Genomic DNA, 21,028 nt, shown 5'->3' with positions numbered 1-21,028 from the left:
CAATCTTCCCAATTTAGGGATCGAACCCACATCTAGTCTGTTTCCTGCATTGGCAGGCAAGTTCTTTACCACTAGCACCACCTGGGATGCCCCAGAAGGTAGGTTAAGAGGGTCCTAAAGGGCTGCACTGGGCTCATTTTAGAAACAGGTACAGTGTGTGTGGTCCCCAGGAGGAACCCAAGGAAGCCCCAAGCACACACAGAAGAATCCCTGGAATGTAGTGATACCCAGCCAGGACATCAGCACCACTGCTCCTCTGTTCAGAAACCCTTCAGTGGCTTACTCGTGGCTACAGCATGAAGTCCACACCTTAACTGCACCCAAGGTCCCCTGAGATCTGCCCGTTCTCACCTGTCCATCTCAGGCCCCCTCCTCAAGGACAACACAGGCAGAGCATGGAGAAGTACCTTATGCTCCAGCAATGTAGACGGTCTTAACTACCATCCCACCCAGGTCTTTGCAAACTCTGTTTGCTTTGCATGGACCCCCAGCCCCGTCCCACCCCCTTAAATCTCAGGCCAGCTGCCTTCTCTTTCTCCAGTCTGGGGGGATGCTCCTGTTTTGTGCTTCACAGCAGCCTTTGCACACCCACATGTCAGATTGTAGTAAATGGCTGAATAAGCAGAATCCTGACATAAATCCACTTGGCACAGTAGTAGGTAGAATAACGGCCCCTCCAGTGGTCTCCACATCCTGATGCCTGTAACCAGTCACTAAGATATGTTACTCAGCACAGTACAATTAAGGTGATCAATTGACCTTAAGACAAATAATCCTGGCGACTTCCCTGGTGTTCCAGTGGTTAAAAACCCACCTTCCAATGCAGGGGACACAAGTTTGATTCCTGGCCAGGGCACTAAGATCCCACATACTTCATAGCCAGAAAAACAAAACCTTAATCAGAAGCAGCATTGTAACAAATTCAATAGAGACTTTAAAAATGGTACACATCAAAATAAAAAATCTTCCAAAAAAAAAAAAAATCCCAGAAAGGAAAATCAGATAAGCAGAGACTTTCCAAACCGAGGGACCAAAGAAAAGAAAGAGATTGGTAGCAATGTTTCTTCAATAAATACATATCATTTATAGAGTCTGGAGGAAAGGTGTGTTTTAACAAAAGTGATTTGAAGTTATGTTTTTTGTTTATTTCAAAGGCTATAGTTTTCAATCCTGGTACACCCTGGAAACTCAGTTATGGTCCTCATCTGACCATTCACCAGTTGTGTGATCGTGAACTGGTATATTAATCTCTGAGAGACTTACTTTCTGCCTTTGTAGAGTGTGGGCATAATGCTTACGTGGTCAGGTTGTTTGGAGGATGATGAACAGCATTTGCACAGCCCCCAGAGCCCAGCACCTAGTAAGTGATCAATAAATGTCATCTCGGTTGAGGAGCATATTCCAAGGTGGGGGGCTCCTTTTGCTCTCAGCTGGGAGGTGAAAAGAAAGGCAATGCCAAAGAATGCTCAAACTACCTCACAATTGCACTCATCTCACATGCTATAATGCTCAAAATTCTCCAAGCCAGGCTTCAGCAATACGTGAACTGTGAACTTCCAGATGTTCAAGCTGGTTTTAGAAAAGGCAGAGGAACCAGAGATCAAATTGCCAACATCTGCTGGATCATCGAAAAAGCAAGAGAGTTCCAGAAAAACGTCTATTTCTGCTTTATTGACTATGCCAAAGCCTTTGACTGTGTGGATCACAATAAACTGTGGAAAATTCTGAAAGAGATGGGAATACCAGACCACCTGACCTGCCTCTTGAGAAATCTGTATGCAGGTCAGAAAGCAACAGTTAGAACTGGACATGGAACAACAGACTGGTTCCAAATAGGAAAAGGAGTACGTCAAGGCTGTATATTGTCACCCTGCTTATTTAACTTCTATGCAGAGTACATCATGAGAAACACTGGGCTGGAAGAAGCACAAGCTGGAATCAAGATTGCCAGGAGAAATATCAATAACCTCTGATATGCAGATGACACCACCCTTATGGCAGAAAGTAAAGAGGAATGAAAAAGCCTCTTGATGAAAGCGAGAGAGGAGAGTGAAAAAGTTGGCTTAAAGCTCAACATTCAGAAAATGAAGATCATGGCATCTGGTCCCATCACTTCATGGGAAATAGGTGAGGAAACAGTGGAAACAGTGTCAGACTTTATTTTTTGGGGCTCCAAAATCACTGCAGATGGTGATTGCAGCCATGAAATTAAAAGATGCTTACTCCTTGGAAGGAAAGTTATGACCAACCTAGACAGCATATTCAAAAGCAGAGACATTTGTCAACAAAGGTCCATCTAGTCAAAGCTATGGTTTTTCCAGTAGTCACGTATGGATGTGAGAGTTGGACTGTGAAGAAAGCTGAGAGCCGAAGAATTGATACTTTTGAACTGTGGTGTTGGAAAAGACTCTTGAGAGTCCCTTGGACTGCGAGGAAATCCAACCAGTCCATTCTAAAGGAGATCAGCCCTGGGTGTTCTTTGGAAGGAATGATGCTAAAGCTGAAACTCCAGTACTTTGGCCACCTCATGCGAAGAGTTGACTCATTGGAAAGGACCCTGATGCTGGGAGGGATTGGGGGCAGGAGGAAAAGGCGATGACAGAGGATGAGATGGCTGGATGGCATCACCAACTCAATGGACGTGAGTTTGAGTAAACTGCGGGAGTTGGTGATGGACAGGGAGGCCTGGCGTGCTGGGATTCATGGGGTCGAAAAGAGTCGGACACAACTGAGCGACTGAACTGAACTGAACTGGGAGGTGCTGACTCCATCATTACAGATCAGACTTAGTCCTGTGGGTCTATAGTCACTCGAGAACAGTCCTAGGAGAACACATACCTAGGAGAACAGAACTCTTTCTTTCTAACGCACCTGCCTCTGCCTTCTTCCTCTTGGAGCAGCAGCCCCGGTGCTGGCCTGGTTGACGGAGGAAGTGCTCTGTCCCACCTACAACTTGTGCCTGAAAGATTCGCCCACACCATCATCCCACAGAGTCACCTTCTAAAGCCTGTACTAGAAACGTCTGTCTTTCAGCAGATGTCTCCTCTATATTCAGAAATAATGAACTAGTGAAAAAGGCTGGATTTCTTTAAAGTATTAAATTTTAAAATTCAAGCTACACCTGTGTATAAAGTATGATCGTAATTTTAGAAAATGTATATCTTCAGACACACAGATTCAAAGAAAAAAGACAAGAAGGAAATAAGGAGAAATGTATAATCATTACCTGAAAGTGGTTGAATGATGTAGGCTTTTTTGTTTGTTTGTTTTTCTTTTATGTGTTTTGGAAATATTTACAATGAAAAATAAGACCTGAGTATTATTTATCCCTCGGAGAAGGCAATGGCAACCCACTCCAGTGTTCTTGCCTGGAGAATCCCAGGGACGGGTGAGTCTGGTGGGCTGCCGTCTATGGGGTCGCACAGAGTCAGACACGACTGAAGCAACTTAGAAGCAGCAGCAGCATTATTTATCCTTTTGCTTTTCTATGCATTCCTGAAGGAGAAGGCAGGATGGAGGATGTTTCTTTTCTTTTTCTTTTTTATATACATTCTTTTTCATCAATATTCTTTTCCACTATGGCTTACCCCAGGAGGTTGGAATATAGTTCCCTGTGCTATACGGTAGGACCCTGTCCGTCCATCCTGAATGCGATACTTTGCATCTGCTAATTACAAACCCCCAGTCCAGCCCTCTTCCTGCTCCCCTCCCCCTTGACAGCCAGGAGTCTGTTCTCTCTGTCTGCGAATCTGTTTCTGTTTCATAGATAGGTTTATTTGTGTCATATTTTAGATTCCACGTATAAGTGTTATCATATGGTATTTGTCTCTCCCTTTCTGACTTACTGCAGTGGGTTGCCATTTCCTCCTCCTGGGGATCTTCCCTACCCAGGGATCGAACCTGCATCTCCTGCATTGGCAGGCGGGTTCTTTGCCACTGAGCCACTGGGGAAGCCTTGTAAAAGGACTTTTAATACACTGTTTTCTTTTATTCCAGCTGTGGCTTCAGAGCTGATTTGCATTCCTAGTCTAGAAGTCATTTTTGATCACAAATATCAGGAGTGATGACAAAGTTGAAAGTCTTACTTATCAGAATAAGAGTCCCAGAGAACCCCTGATTGACTCCAAAGCTTCCCCCTTTTAAACTTGGGATGTTTGTCTCTCTTCGTGCTGCTATGTCACGGGAAAGCACTGCCAAATGGAGTTTTTCCATATTTGACTCAAAGCGGGTGGAGGGTTGAAGTTGATCCTTGTTATAACGTGGGTGCCAACAGTTGGCCAGGAATAGGCATTCACAGCCAGATTTTTGAATTCCTGTAACCAGGAGCCCATAATAAAAAAAAACTCCTACAAACCCCTACCTCTCTCTCTCTCTCTCTCTCTGAGGCCTCTGGCCAAGAAAAGCAGGAACCTCTGGAGCCAAAAGGATCCAAGGATGGAGTGGAGAGAGACGAGAGTCCTGGCAAAGAACTCGACTGGGTGCACTTATTCCAAGCATGTCTGAGACAAAGTCTCTCCATTGCTGGACCGGCCAGGCCACTCCCACCTCAGGCCCGGGCAAGCTGGACTTCAGAACGGTTGCTGTTTCTACCACATCGCACTCAGTTGGTGACCAGCCAGCTGGTCTATTTGCCCAAAGAGGCCCAACCCAACCACAGCCACCACCCCACGGAGAACTTGGCTGATTCTTTAAGAACCTCCCTTCCTTGCCTTCTGGATAGAACAGATCCTGGACTGTTTTTATTTTTTCAACACCCCTGCCCTCCCTCCAGACATAAGCGGTTCAGAAAAGCTCAAGATGGCCAGGGGTCTGCTGTGTTGGCCATTGGTCCCCACTTGGAAAGTACTTCTGATCAATATCAGTGGAACTACTTCTGCTAAGGCTTTGGATATAGCCCAGGACTCCTGAACCTCTCTCTCTCTTTCTCTCTCTCTCTGTCTCTCTATGTCTCTCTCTTTCTCTCTCTCCCTGAAAGAACTTGGCTACAGGGAGTTCTACAGGGTGAGGTAGAAGAAGACATGCCTCCCCTTTTTAAGGAGTTTTCTTATTAGACTTTTAAGAAATCTTCCCCAATCCCAAAAAGTTCAAGGGAGAAATTAAGTCTCATTTTGCTGTTGTTTGTTCACTAAGTCCTGTCCAGCTCATTGCAGCTTCATGGATTGCAGCACACCAGGTCCTCTGTCCTTGATTATCTCCCAGAGTTTTCGCAGATTCGTGTCCATTGAGCTGATGATGCCATCCAACCATCCCATCCTCTGTTGCCACTTTCTCAATCGTTCCCAGCATCAGGGTCTTTTCTAATGAGTCAGTTCCTCACATCAGGTGGCCAAAGTATTGGAGCTTCAACTTCAGCATCAGTCCTTCCAATGAATATTCTGGCTTGATTTCCTTTAGGATTTCCTTTAGGACTTTGCTCTCTTTGCAGTTCAGGGGACTTTGAAAAGTCTTCTCTAGCACCATAATTTGAAAGCATCAGTTTTTCGGTGCTCAGCCTTCTTTATGGACCAACTCTCACATCCATACGTGACTACTGGAAAAACCATAGTTTTGACTATAGGGACTTTTGTCAGCAAAATGATATCTCTGCTTTTTACCATGCTGTCTAGGTATGTCATAGCTTTCCTTCCAAGGAACAGGCATCTTTTAATTTCATGGCTGCAGTCACCGTCTGCAGTGATTCTGGAGCCCAAGAAAATAAAATCTGTCACTGCTTCCATTTTTCCCCCATCTATTTGCCATAAAGTCTTGAGTCTCATAGCCGGGGGTCTTACCCCTTTGCAGAGCTCTTCTCAGTCTCCTAAGGGCTGGGGTAGGATCCGAAGGGAAAAAAAAAAAAAACTCCTCTACAGAAAACAACCTGTCTGATTAAAGGTCTGTTGGGCAAAGTGTCCATGAGTAAAGACCCCCTCTTGCTCCCTCCAGACTGAACAGAAAGATGCACAAGGGCAAATTCACCACTGGTGAATTGAGCCAGTGCCTGCTCCTCTAGAACTGAGTTCATCCCAGAAGCAAAGGTCCTAAGATTTGAGGATGGAGATTGGGAAACCTCAGGCACAGTGAGAATCCCCTGCAGGGAATGGACCAGGAGCAGCTGCAGCCACACAGAGGCCCCCTTCTTCCAGCGCTTTCACACGTGCCTGCTTGGCCAATCCCCAGGCTTAGCTATCAGGGTTTTACTACCTGCCACTGCCAGAGCTCCCTGGGGGCTGTTCAGCACCGTGGGGGCTCCTGCAGCAGCTACTAGAGGCAAGACTAGTCCCTGGCCACCCTGCACCTTCCATCACCCCACAGGATCCACTGCCCTAGGACGTGCAGGTACCATTGATGCCCACACAGCCACATCCATCCCGCAGGTCCTCCATCACCCAAACTGGCTTTGCAGTGGCCATGCCTTTTGCCCCCAAGTCAATTCTTTTCTTCCCCCTCAGTCCATCCCCCCTGTTCCCTAAGCTATGCTGGACAATTCCCAGTGATGCAGTGTTCCAGTCCAGCAGAGTAAGGCAGGCTTGGCAGGTAGCCAGTCGCCAGAGCAGCAGCCCTCCCAGGACCAGCAACTGGTTACAGTTGTGGAAGATAAGCCATCATCAGGATGGCAGGACCCATGCTTAGAGTGGGCTTCCTTGGTGGCTAAGATGGTAAAGAATCTGCCTGCAATTCGGGAAACTTGGGTTCGATCTCTGGGTCAGGAAGATCCCCTGGAGAAGGGGATGGCTACCCACTCCAGTATTCTTGACTGGAGAATGCCACGGACAGAGGAGCCTGGCAGACTACAGTCCATGGGATCTCAAAGAGTTGGACATGACTAAGTGACTAACACTTATGGCTTAGAGTGTGGAGCATCCATCCTGAGGCATCGTCACAGAATCCATAACATCTCCCCTGCACCTTCTACCAGTCAGTGACAAAAAAACTCCAGCAGCCATTGAAGGCATCCCTCCATAAGGCTGGGGCTGGGACTTTTGGAAGAAAGGGGTTCCCCAAATTATGATTCTAGAGCTTTATGTAGAGTCCCCTTTTTTGCCACTCTCGTTGTAACCCATATTTCTAAATTTTCCACTTTCCCGCATGAATCAGAGGACACTGGGGAAGTATAAATACATTTGACTTTATTCAGCCTTCAGCAAAACTCTCCTGCCCTGGAGAGAAGCCCTGGAAGATTAAAAAGTCACAGGGAACCAATTGCTGAAGATGGCTACAATCGTGAGAACCGCTGTGCGCCCGTGGGAAGCCACCAGACACCATATCCAGGCTGCTCCCCGTGGGGCCACGGCTCCGCTGGCCACCCACAGCACAGGGACACAAGGACATGAGGAGAAAAGGCTTCTGGGAAAGTAGCTTTGTCAAAGGCATTTTGAAAAGTTTGGCAAACGTGTCACAACATGGCTAGACCTAGAGGACATGATGCCAGCTGAGATAAGCCAGACACAAAAAGACAAATACTGTATCGTCTCATTTATATGTAGAATCTGCTGCTGCTGTTAGGTCATCAGCCGTGTCCGACTCTCTGCGACCCCATGGACGGCAGCACACCAGGCTTCCCTGTCCATCACCAGCTTCCAGAGCTTGTTCAGACTCAAGTCCATCAAGTCGGTGATGCCATCCAACCACTTCAACCTCTGTCATAGAAGGTTAGTTAGTTTCAGATGTCATAGGTTAGTTTTCTAAAACTAACTAAATTTATAGAGGTAGAGAGTAGAATGGTGGGTGCCATGGGTCAGGGAAGGGGGACACAGGGAGAGGATGGTCAATGGGTATAAAGATGCAAGATGAGTGAGCTCTGGGGATCTCCTGTACAGTCTAGTGTCTATGGCCAATCATTCTGCATTTTTAAAAACTCTGGGGGGCATGTGGGATCTTAGTTCCTCCACGAGGGATTAAACCCAGTCCTAACTGCTGGACCACCAGTGAAGTACCAATAATTCTATATTTTACACTTAAAATGTTCCTGAGAGGATAACACTTATGGTGTGTGTGCTACTAATGATAATAATGGCCAAAGGAAACTTTAGGAGGTGATGGATATCTGTGCTCTTGATAGTAAGGAGGGGTTCCTGGCTGACACTTGTCCCCAGACTTGTTAAACTGTGTGCATTAAATGTGTACATATCAGTCACTCCTCAGTGAAGTGGCTTTTTAAAAAATGTGGCCAAAAAATTTGGTGAAAAAGAAAAAAGACAATTTATTAAGAGGAAATCCTGAGAAACGTGATTTGATTGACTATTTAATGGAAACCCTGGACAATAAATTAGGGGCAACCACCTGGCAGGCTCCAGCGCTGTTAAGGTATTATTCCCAATAGTTTATCAACAGGTGTTACCTTTAGGGTTCAGGAACAAAAATTAGAATTTGGGGGAATTTTCAGTAACACCCCAAATCTTAAGTTATTCTTTGTTAGTGCCTCAGTCATGTTAGTTGCTCTTTGCGACCCCATGGGCTGCAGCCCACCAGGTTCCTCTGTCCGCGGAATTCTCCAGACAAGAATACTGGAGTGGTTTGCCATCCCTTTCTCTGAGGGATCTTCCTGACCCGGGGATGGAACCTGGGTCTCCCGTACTGCAGGCAGATTCTTTACCATCTGTGCCACCAGGGAAGCCCAAGTTATTCTTTAATTATTTCTAAAATTAATTATATTATTTACTCATGGATATCTAAAAAATTGTATACAAAGAAATATTAATTTCAGTTGCATTTATGAAAACTATAGTCTATAGCAAATATTCAAACACTAGAAAACACCAGCAGGATGCCCTGGTGGTCCAGGGGTTGGAACTTCTCCTTCCAATGCAGGGGGTGCAGGTTTGATCCCTGATTGGGGAGCTAAGAGCCCACATGCCTCTGGCCAAAACACATAAAACAGAAGCAGTATTGTAACAAATTCAATGAAGACTTTAAAAATGGTCCAATATAAAAAAAATTCTTTAAAATAAACACCAGCAAACATCACGGTGTATTATAATGTAACATTCAGATCTCCCAGTGAGACATTAATAGTTAACAGCACCAGTCAGAATCATACATTGAAATTGCTCTTTTAAAAACATGTTTTGCTTCCAAAATTTATTATTTCTTGGAACGCCATTCATAAGATTTGTGGAAAGCATACAATGCACAAAATGTATTAATAAATTAATAAAATGTATTAGTTATTATTTTATTTGCAACAATCACTCACCGTTAGAGACAGGCAGGTCACAGACACACACTTACAACATGGCTATAGCTATATCTTAGAAGATCGACTGGTTAATCATCACTGCTCTTCTTCTGGGTGTTCCTGTCTGGTTTCCAAAACTATCACCCTTGACCCTGGACTCTGTGTGTCAGCGAATCCTGAACTCATGTTCCACTGCACTTCAGTGGATTCCTTCAGATCAGTAACATCTCTGTGTTACTTGCAAAGCTTTCATTCTTGAAGGAGAATAATAGAGTTTTTTCTTGTTTTCCTGACTTCTCCACTGGTTTTCCTCGAAATTTGAAATTTGGAAAAACACAGAAATTTCCCAAGCAATTCTTTCAAGTAAAGAATTCTCACATGCAGCTCAAAATAAGCTGCAGGTCTGGTGGGGATGGGCCATCAGCAAGGCCCTGGAAGGGAAGTAGGTAGCTTGATGGGGTGGGGGAGGAACTGGGACTTGGGGCTGCAGTCCAACCTCAGGACAAATCACCTGTGAAAACAGGAGCCCATAAGCCTGTCTTCTTCAATTTAGCCTTGGCTAGAAAACATATTGGCTTTCCTGGTGGCTCAGTGGTAAAGAATCTGCCTGCCAATGCAGGAGACCCAGGTTCAATCCCTGGGTCAGGAAGATCCTCTGAGAAGGAAATGGCAACCGACTCCAGTATTCTTGCCTGGAGAATCCCATGGACAGAGGAGCCTGGTGGGCTGTAGTTCATGGGGCCACATAGAGTCAGACACAACTTAGCGACTAAACAATAGAAAACACATTGGAAACAGCAGCCCCCAGCCTCATTTAGTAGCCAGTGAAGAAACTTTAATGAAGAAGACTGACAAGGTGCTTGGAAAAGACAAGTCCTGACTTAACTGTGATGACTTGTCAAAGAAAGAAGGAAAATATTAGGGAAATACTGACTTAACAGTTTATATCAATTAAAATGAAAACTACACCTATTTCTTCCTTGTCATAAAGCTGAGTTTCTGCCTAAGGCTCTTTGTTTGGAAGGCCAAACAACTTTCTGGTAATATTGAGAGATTTGATTTTTATAGTTTCGAGGACAGTAGACTTGAAATCCTGACACAGGTTTGCTCTTTGAAACTACACTTGTCAAAATGTTTGTGGCGGGGGGAGGGGGGGGACCGTGTTTGTTAAATTATAGCAACTTAAAGTCAAGAGAAGTTGATTTATTCACAAGTTCTAGTGATAATTTTTCACCAGAACGTTACTCAGTTCAGTTCAGTTGCTCAGTTGTATCTGACTCTTTGTGACCCCATGGACTGCAGCCCACCAGGCCTCCCTGTCCATCACCGACTCCCGGAGCTTACTCAAACTCATGTCCATTGAGTCGGTAATGCCATCTAACCATCTCATCCTCTGTCATCCCCTTCTCCTCCTGCCTTCAGTCTTTGCCAGGACGTTACTGGCCTAACTCTATTCCACTTAATCTTTATAAAAGGACTTTATGGGGCTTCCCTGGTGGTCTAATGGTTAAGAATCTGCCTTGCAATGCAGGGAACACCGGTTCAATCCCTGGGTCGGGAAGATCCCATATGTCACAGGGCAACGAAGCCTGTACACCACAGCTACTGAGCCTGCCCTCTGGAGACCACGAACTGCAAAAAGAGAAGCCTCTGCAACGAGAGGCATATGCACAGCAAGTAGAGAGCAAAGCCCACAGGCAGCAGGAGGACCCAGCACACCAAAGATAAATACACTTTTTTAAAGTAAAGGACTTTACAAATTTCCTTAAAATTAGGAAATTAGCTAAAAGCACATTTCCTATTGTAAAAATGGATTGCAAGGAAAATAAAGGGACTGTGGAGGAGATTAACTTTGGAACTGCTAGAATCTCAGTTTGTTATGACCCAGCCCTCGGCCCTTTATCTCAGATTTTGCACAGATGAGGAAGGTGCTTGTCCTAAAGACCACTGGGATGCTCAAGGCTGCTGTGGATGACACCTGGGGCCTGGAGAAAAGGGACCACCAGGCCCGGACACCTGACCACAGTCTCAGGCCCGTCTCTCTTTGGAAAGTGTCAGAATCCAAGAGCAGCAGGAGGTGCAAACAAGAGAGGCCTGTCCTGTCTCTTTAATCTCCTTTACTCTAGGGCAGTTCCTCAGTCGGTCTTTGTTTTTTATGACTGACGCACGAAGTATAAAGACCATTTATTTTGAAGAATGTCCCTCGGCTTGGGTTTAAGCGATATTCCCTCAAGATTATAGAATCAGGCTCTGTGTTTTGGGAAGAAGACCAAGGCCCTGATACTGCAAAAGACTGAGGGCAGGAGAAGAAGGGGGCAACAGAGAATGAAATGTTTGGATGGCACCATTAACTCAATGGGCATGAGTTTGAGCAAACTCTGGGAGTTAATGAAGGACAGGAAAGCTTGACCTAAAAGGCACATAACTTTAGAGGCTGAATTCCATGGACTGTATAGTCCATGGGGTTGCAAAGAGTTGGACACGACTGAGTTACTTTCACTTTCACTTTTTCCCCTTTTGCAGTGGAAATCACTATCCATTCAAAAACTGGTCCTCACTCTTTTTTATAGCTGCACCCCAGTGGGTGGACCACTCTCCAATGTTTGAGTATATGGGTTTTTTCCCCCAACATTTTGTGATTTCAATTAACACTGCAAGGAATTATTTTGTATGTAAATATTTTCTTGCTTTTGGAGCTATGAATTTCTAGAGGTGGAATTAGTGGCACAAATAGAAAATACACGTATAGTATTTTTAGATAATGCCAATGCTTCTTCACTCAGTCGTGTCCGACTCTTTGCGACCCCATGGACTGTAGCCTATCAGGCTCCTCTGTCCATGGGATTTTCCAGGCAAGAGTGCTGGAGTGGATTTCCATTTCCTTCTCCAGGGGATCTTCCCGACCCAGGAATCGAACCCGGGTCTCCTGCATTGCAGGCAGACACTTTACCGTCTGAGCCACCAGGGAAGCCTCCCCAAAAGCATTGTACCAGTTTTCATCCCTACCATCAAAACATGAGATTGCCTGCTTCTCCAGTCCCACTAACCAGAATGTGCCATTATACTTCAAAATTTTCACCATTAAGTGAAAAATGATTTCAGTACAGTTTTAAGTTGCATTGCCCTATGCGTGAGGTTAAACAGTTTTTCTTTTAAGAATATTGTGAATTTTGCCCATTTTTCTATTGGGCACATGCTTTAAAAAAAAAGAAAAAGATTGGCTATGAATTGCATTTTCCTTTCAAAGTGCTGGGCAGAAGCTAAAAGTTATACATTTGCTTAACATTTATCCTCTTCGTATTTCTCATCATAAAATCTCTAATTGCAGTAACATTTTAGTCCTCGATATGGGTACGGTCACTGAAAACACTTTATCAAGCTGTACATGTATGACTTGTACATTTCTAAAAAGTTACTTGAAAAACCCTGAGCTGACTTAATTCTGCGCTAAATTATCAGTGTCTCGTCTGCCTGATGCTTAAAGGAAGCCTGATGATTCCCAGAATCACACCCAAGTAACCCTGATGTGAAAAGATGAAAGGATGTCCTCAAAAGGCAAACCCAGCAACACAGCACACACACGTTCTGCTTCCTCTCCCACCCCGACGCCCACTCCTATCAGCTTCTAAGACCTCATGGAAGCTGACACCCCTAGACGGATCCGCCTAACTCACCACCTATAGGAAAGGATTTATCCAAAGGGCAGCAGGAAGGACCCACTGGTCTTAGTTATTTACCTACAATCCCTTCTTTGTGTCCCAATAAGTGATGCCCCTCTGTTTCAAGCCTCATTTCTCCATAATTTTCAGGGATAGTAGCAGGAAGCAGGTAATCAAGCCTATTAAATGTGATAAGCTCCTTAGAGAAAGACCCTTAAGGGCTTAGATTTTTTTCCACTATTTTCACGCACTGAGCAGAGTGGGACTGACTAGTTATATGTGTCCCCTCATACCCTCAGCCCCTGTGGCAGAGACAGGGTAATCCAAAGAAACCTGCTGTGGGGTGCGGGGCTGGCTGGATGGAGGGCTTTTTTAAAAAAAATTACTGGTCGATTTGCACCTTTCAGGACAGTCCTAGCTGAAATTACAGTAAACACACACACACACACTTTCTCTCCCCCTTCTCTGTTTTGAGCAGCATTGGGAGCTGTGGCAAGAACCCACGCTCTCTGAGCATCACTGGACCTCAGTCTGACCCCCAGTTTCGGACAGCATACTGGATTGTCCACACTTGCGTGGTGCAGGCCTGGAGAACAAGCGTATAGCCACCCCAGATGTCTTTCTTCATCTCCAGACATCGCTTGGTGACTCTGTTGATAACGGCTCTTCCCTGGATGGAAGGAGAAAGAATGAAATTACGAACACACCCTGGAAGAACATCCCTTCGCCTGCTCCCAGTCTGCCTGCCGTGCTCCGATACAAGTCCGAGGGCTCCCTCAGTCCTCGGCAAGTCATCCAGAGGAAACAGGAAGCCGAGCACAGAGTTAGATCACCCAGAACCTTCTCTCCTCCCCCTACAGCGAGCTAATCCCAGACCCGGGAGTGAACAGTGCTGGGCTGGTTCCTCTGTTCTCCTCCACCCCTCCTGATCTGGAAGCATCAGGTCAGCATGGCTGGCAAGGCAGCCTGCAGCCTGGAGAACCGCGGTCCTCTACTTGGTCTCCTTTCTACAACTTCACCACCGAGCTGATGAAAGTCATCCGGACCCTCCCTCCCACCAGCAAGGCGCTCTGGTGAGACAGGAGCAAAAGCCCCATTCAAGAATCTCAGCCTGTTTTCTCCACCTGCTTTCTCTGAGGGGCAGTTTCTGCCCCCTTGTTGTGGGGGCTTCACCAAGGTTTACTGCTGGAAACACTGAGGGCTTTAAAGTCAAAGAGTCTGGGTTGAACGCTTGCTCCGTTAACGGAGAGAGGGATGTGGGCAGATGACCATTCCAGGGTTAATACTGACTGAGCTCTGCCTGACATGGAAGACGTGCAACAGATCTTAGCTCGTCTCTGCCTTTCCCCATCCTCACGGGGCCGAGGGAGGGACGGCGTCCTACTCTGTGCCCCCTTGTGCCACCTTCATCACCCCTGACCTCTTTGCTCCTTACCTGCTCACCTTGACACTGAGGGTCATGCCATCTGTCCTGGCCCTGTCCCCCTTTCCTAGCTTTTCTACTCCCCACCCCACTCTCCACCGCTTTGCAGGAATCTGCCTCAGTGCCCGGGTGAAATAGTTCCCTATATCCTCAGAGTTCACAGCATCCAGGCAGATGTCTGGTGAGAAGTTCACCGCTCCCCATCCATGACCTACCCCTCCCCATTTCCTTGACACCAAGTAGAGCTGCTGCTGTTTAGTCGCTCAGTCATGTCTGACTCTTCGCAACCCTATGGACTATAGCCCGCTAGGCTCCTCTGTCCATAGGATTCTCCAGGCAAGAATACTGGAGTGGGTTGCTGCTCTCTACAATGCCAAGAGCTGACTCATTGAAAAAGACCCTTATGCTGGGAAAGATTGAGGGCAGGAGGAGAAGGGGACGGCAGAGGATAAGATGGTTGGATGGCATCACCAACTCAATGTATATGGGTTTGGGTGGACTCTGGCAGTTGGTGATGGACAGGGAGGTCTGGTGTGCTGCAGTTCATGGGGTCGCAAAGAGTCGGACATGACTGAGCTACTGAACTGAACTGAACTGAACTGAAAGTCCAAATCTCTGCTCCCTCTCTGACCCCCGCATCCCTGCCTCTCATCTCTTCCAACCACAGACTGCCCCCAATGACCCTGCTCCCCCAGTTTCACCTGACTCCTCCCTTGCCACCTGGGTCTCCCTCTGCCGGCCACCTCCACACCTCCCTGGATGTATCCATCCAGCATCGGTCATTCAGGGCTGCCCTCCTGTTCTTCAACTGCTTCCATCACTCCCATGGCTCCATTCTCTGGGCCCATTCCTGGACCACAGAGTGCTCCTGGAGAGGGTCCATTAACTGAGTAGCCTGTCCCCAGAAGTGCCTGGAGCAGCCTGGCCTCAGAGCTTGGCTGACTCCTGCAGGCTCCTTGCCCAGGCCTCCTCAGTACACTTTTACCCCTCAACCACCTTCACTAAATGCCTTTATTTGTTCCTTTGTCAAAAGACCTTGCTTCCAGCCAATCTATCCCTGCCCCAAGGGCCATGAGCAATCTCAGGGGTGGTCTCAGAGGACTGCCCTGTCTGTCTCTGCTGTCAGCCTCCCTGTGCTCGGAGCCCAGCCATCCCTGATGCTGAAGAAACACCCTTCCTGTCTAACATCCTTCTCTTATTTCTCCCTCTTGGCAGATTCCTTTCCTGCTGACTTTAAATATATCCAAATGTTCTAATATTCGAGAAGGGAAAAAAAGCTCCTAACTCTACCATCTTTTTCAACCAACATTCAGTATTTTTCTCCCTTTAAGAATCAAACTTCCCAAGCAATGAGGCAAAAACAATGGATATGATTCTGTGTTTGAATCCTGGATATGCTGTGTGACCTAGGGGATGTTGTTTGACTTCTTTGTGCTTTAGTTACTTCACAGATAAAGTTGAGCTATGGTAATACATCTCTTATAAGATTTGGATAAGGATTAAATTAGGTAGTGTTTATTCCAATGTTTGGTACTTAAATATATACTCAATAAATCTTGGTTATTACAATGTATAGGCTTCCCTGGAGGCTCAGTGTGTAAGAAACCATCTGCCAATGCAAGAGGTGTGGATTTGAACCCTGGATTGGGAAGATCGCTTAGAGAAGGAAATGGCAACCCACTCCAGTATTCTTGCCTGGGAAATTCCAAGGGCAGAGGAGCCTGACGGGCTACATTCCATGGGGGTCTCAAAAGAGTGGGACATGACTTTGTGACCAAACAACAACAAAAATCACCCTGATACAGACCATTATCTCTAATGAACTCAGACCAAAAAAAAGTCTTCAACAAAATACTTGAAAAACTGTGCACCTTCAGTTCAGTTCAGTTGCTCAGTTGTGTCCGACTCTTTGTGACTCCATGGATTGCAGCCCACCAGGCTTCCCTGTCCATCACCAACTTCCAGAGCTTGCTCAAACTCGTGTCCATCACATCGGTGATGCCATCATCCATCTCATCCTCCATGCTCCCCTTCTCCTCCTGCCTTCAATCTTTCAAAGCATCAGGGTCTTTTCCAATGAGTCAGCTCTTCACATCAGGTGGCCAAAGTATTGGAGCTTCAGCTTCATCATCATTCAGAATTTCCTTTAGGATGGCCTGGTTGGATCTCCTCGCAGTCCAAGGGACTCTCAAGAGTCTTCTCCAACACTACAGTTCAAAAGCATCAATTCTTCGTTGCTCAGCTTTCTTTATGGTCAACTCTCACATCCATACGTGACTACTGGAAAAACCATAGCTTTGACTATATGGACCTTTGTCGGCGAAGTAATGTCTCTGCTTTAGGTATATATGTATGTTTTCCTGGAGACAGTTCATAGCATTCCTCAAGGGGTTATTAGCTTTAAGACTTATTGTTAGATAAGTCCATGTCTCTTGAAATGTGAACCTAACACAGCACCAAGATGCTCAAAGATACTCTCACAGACAAAACATTGCCTACCCTCCTCCCTCAGGACATCCCATTCCTGCCAATGTGGCTTAAGAACGTAGCTTCAGCACATAGTAGATTCACACATAGGTTGTAGTCAGCCTCATCCCTCAAGCCACTGCCACATGACTCCTGCCAGATTCCCTCTACCCTGTTCTTAGTCAACTGATGATGATGTTAAATCAGAGCTTTTACATCAGTTCCTGTTGATTTTCAGCCCAATGCTCCAGACTCTCTGATGATCACAAAAGCTAATATTGTTGAACCCTTTATATGGGCCACACACCATGATAATTGCTTTACACACATCATCTCATTAAGTCATCTCCACAGGTTTGTAAAGTAGAAATTATAAATTATCATCAAGATGAAGAAACTGAGTCTCAAAAAAGGATAGGAGAATAGCTAAAGAAGACCGAATTAGGATTAGAAGGCAAACTCTGAATTGAGTTACAACAGATTCCAATATTTTTTACCTTGGCCACCCCACTTGGGTAAACACAGTCAGTATTTTATGCCCAGTGTTTCATGCTCAGACTAGAAAAATTTCTAGGCTTTTCCCTACACACTGCCACAAAATTAATCTTTCAAAAACACTACCAGATCAAATCTGAACTTCTCAGACTATATTGTTGTTTGTCCTTCTCATTGTTGCGACTACAGAATGAAATACATCAGGCTCCTCTGTCCTCCACTATCTCCCAGAGTTTGCTCAAATTCACATTCACTGAGTCAGTGATGCTATTTAACCATCTCATCCTCTGCTGCCCTCCTCTCTTAACCTCAATCTTTCTTAGCTTCAAGGTCTTTCCTGATGAGTCAGCTCTTTGTTTACATCAGGTGGCCAAAGTATTGAAGCTTCAGCTTCAGCATCAGTCTTTCCAATGAATATTCAGGGTTGATTTCCTTTAGGATTGACTGATTTGGTCTCCTTGCAGTCCAAGAGACTCTCAGGAGTCTTCTCCAGCATCACAATTCCAAAGTACCTATTCTTCAGCACTCAGCCTTCTTTATGGTCCAACTCTCAGACTATACATTAATATATTTATCTTAAAAAGAAACAAAAACATGTGACTCACTGGTTTAAAATCCCAATGTATGTTCAGTCTATCTTTGACTGCCTTGGAACATGGCTCTAAAGTGGGCTTCTCCCCTTTGCCAGGGTCTGTCAGACAGCGATCATCAGCGTCTCTCTGTGCAATCAGTGGTCCCACATAGAATTCCCCAGTTAGGTGATAGTAGACATTCTGCAAGAGAACAAAGGGATCTGCCATGGACCCTCAATCAGGGATGCCCTTGACCTCACAGAGGACATAAAGACTGCCTTGGGTCCCTTAGACACCCAGTCACCATGGAGGAATCCTTGAGCATTCCTGGGTAATCAGGAGTCTCCTCTGTTCTCTTCCCCATCCCCAGCTGATTCAAGAAAGAAGATCAGGCATGACAAAAAGACACTAGCCTGCTTCCTTCCACATGAGGGCTCCAATAGAATCATTTCCTACTGGATGAGGGAGCTTAACTGGGAAAACAGAAACAACACAACTCAACTTCAGAAGCTGTCATTATAAACCCCAGCTAAGGACTTGTTGTCAGAAAACCTTTCAAATGCTCAATCACTCCCTACCTTGCTCTGTGAACTTGGACAAATTGGTTGTTTTCGTGTCTCTGGTTTTTTGGGTTTTTTTTTTTATCAATGCTATCTACCCTGCAGACCTCAAAAGGTTCCCATGAGGGCAACATGCAAAGTAACATGAGAGCTGGAAAAAGTCCCCTGGGTGCGCCCTCCACGTGGTCCCCAATCTCTCCTACCCCATGGAGGGGCTTCCATTCAGCTTCTCTCTTCCCTAACCCTCTGTTTCCTTCTCTATGGAAGAAGCCACAGGGAGCATCACCTCTCCACCTTCCAAGGCACACAAGGGGCAGCAAGAGGATGGAAGGGGGCAGGGGAGGAGGAGGAAAGGAAGGGATTGGAGGTTGTTTTCAATGAAGGTATTACCATAGAGAGTGCAGTCTTTCTACGCACCCTTCCTGTACCTGAGATGGAATGACCTCTCAGGTGAGCTTGGAAGGGCTGAGTTACAAAGCACAAGTTTGGGCTTCTCCTTGACCGATTACCCAGGCTGCTCAGCTCCTGTCTCCACATCACCTAACACCAAGTCCAAACCTGCCAGGGGCTGAGCCACAACAGACTGACCAGGGGGCCGGAGCAGGACGATACCTGGGGACTGTATTGATGGCAGTAATGCATGATGGGGGTGTCGCCTGGGACAGCTCCCTGGTCCAGGCAGACGCGTTCATCCAACGTGTTTTTCATCTGAGGGAGCAAACCACAGAGGAACAAGGTTGGAAAGAGGCAGAGAAGGACATTCCCTGACCCTCCCAGGGCCCTGCACCTTTGCCAGTACTCCAAGAGTACCCAAAAGGGGCAAGGGTTTGAGATCCTGGCAGCCACTTTCTAAGCACTAGACAAATGCCGAAGTGAAACTCTGCTGTGATGCGCTTCCTGGGAATGAAGCAGGAAAGAGACAGAACAGGCTCCATCTTGAAAGCAGGACTCCATCTTGGGCCGGGCTGTGGACTTTGAGCTATATGTCCAGTACTTCCAGTACCTAGGGAAACGACATACCAACTGGAAAACCAGACCCCCCCGGATGGAAGAGACCCAGGGCTTGTACCTAGACTCCCCATTGCCTAAAAAAATACCCTAATTATCTGTGTAACCAAATAGAATCATAAATTCTATTATGCTTATTGGAGTATGACCACAGGCTTATTGATAATTGTCCACTGTTAGCTACCTAGGCTTAAGGCATACGGATCACGGATTAACTTTGATTGTATCTTTCTTTTCCTTTGTTCAGACTAGTTTCAGGGAATTTGGGGAGGGGGGTTTGGGCACGTACACTTAGGGTATATAAGGTTTTCACAAAAACTGCTCGGGGTCCTTGGCTAAGAGGAGACTCTGCCTTGGGCCCGCGGTGTAATAAACTGAACTCCACTATCTGCAATGTCCTTCTGAGTGAGTTTGTTTCCCAGAATACATGGCTACAACAGGAACATCCACTCCTCAGACCGTTATAGCACAGGTAAAGGAAGGGCTCTTACACCCGCATTGAGGGGGGTGAGGCCACACACCCTGGTGGACTGAGGAACTGTGAGGGTCAGGGCAAGGGCTGATGTTTACAAGCTAAGGAACCAGAGACAGAGGGAAGGAAAAGGAGACTGGAGAGTGAGAGAGGAAAGAAAACCAAGAGGGTTGGAAGAGAGAGTTGGGGGTAGGAAGAGAATGGGGGGGAATGGGTTTTGAAAACCCTTGTCCGGAAAGTCATGAGTCTCAGATCTCTTCATCTTTTACAGGCAAATGTTTAAAACCTGCAATGCAGTTTCCTAAAACGTACTCTTCCATAGGCCACAATGCTGCGGACTGGTTTCAGGAGAGGATAAACATTTTTCAGATACCAGTCAAAAGTTTTGCATTTCAGTTTCTTCCGGAGTGCCATTCTGGAAGAAATGTCTCCAAAATCGATTCCGGAGTTCTGCAAAGAAAACATGGAACATGGTTGCACTCTGTAACACCCTGGACTCCACCATGTGGGTGTGCTCAGATGTGTCTGACTCTGTGCAACCCCATGGACTGTCTCCTCTGTCTATGGGATTTCCCAGGCAAGAATACTGGAGTGGGTTGCCATTTCCTCCTCCAGGGAATCTTCCTGACCCAGGAATCGAACCTGTGTCTCCTGCATTGGCTGGCATGTTCTTTACCACTAAGGCATCAGGGAAACAGATAGTGCAGGAGGGAAGCAAGTATTTTCCTGATTCCCTGTAAGATAACCTTTATCATGTATAGTTTTCCAGGGAAATTGGAAGAAGCTTGACCCCTAGGAATTTCTGCTGGTCTCAGAGGCACTTTCAAGGTTTGCGTATCCAGGTTTATGTCTCATCAGTAGCAAGCTGATGCAGACTGCTCCTGTTTGAGATGATATGCACATCAATCAGGCACAAAATGGTTCTCATGATGGCCAGGAAAGGCTCCCAAAAGGAGCATGCTGGCCGCAAGACTGGGAGGTTAAAGGAGACGTCCTAGAAGTGGTGTCTGTGGGGAATCAAAGTGGAAGGATGCTTGAACCCAGAGCCGCAGCTCAGGGACAGAGACAGCATGTCATATCAGCCTCAGGGACTAAGGCCAACCATGTGACCTTAGCCAAGGAGGTTTTCCTTGTTCACGTGTGTCCAGTAGAATTACATGGCCTTCTACCACCATTCCTCACCCCACCGCTGTGTTCATTTCCTCTTAAGACAGTGAAT

At 46.1% G+C, this 21,028-nt stretch overlaps 1 protein-coding gene across 1 annotated transcript in view; it reads right to left on the bottom strand.

The window, feature by feature from the left end:
* Nucleotides 1–13,339: 13,339 nt before the first annotated feature.
* GALNT8 (polypeptide N-acetylgalactosaminyltransferase 8) overlaps nt 13,340–21,028 on the bottom strand; it is a 48,300-nt gene continuing 40,611 nt past the window's right edge. The window contains exons 9-12 of the mRNA XM_055582521.1: nt 20,122–20,259; nt 18,942–19,037; nt 17,803–17,970; nt 13,340–13,483 (exon numbers count right to left, since the gene is read on the bottom strand). Of these exons, the coding sequence (XP_055438496.1) occupies nt 13,340–13,483; nt 17,803–17,970; nt 18,942–19,037; nt 20,122–20,259 (546 nt within the window). The remainder of the gene's footprint in view (nt 13,484–17,802; nt 17,971–18,941; nt 19,038–20,121; nt 20,260–21,028) is intronic.

This window comes from Bubalus kerabau, chromosome 1, assembly GCF_029407905.1.
Source record: "Bubalus kerabau isolate K-KA32 ecotype Philippines breed swamp buffalo chromosome 1, PCC_UOA_SB_1v2, whole genome shotgun sequence".
Taxonomy (NCBI): domain Eukaryota; kingdom Metazoa; phylum Chordata; class Mammalia; order Artiodactyla; family Bovidae; genus Bubalus; species Bubalus kerabau.
Note: the sequence above shows the minus strand (reverse complement) of the source record. Positions and strands in the feature narration are given on the sequence as shown.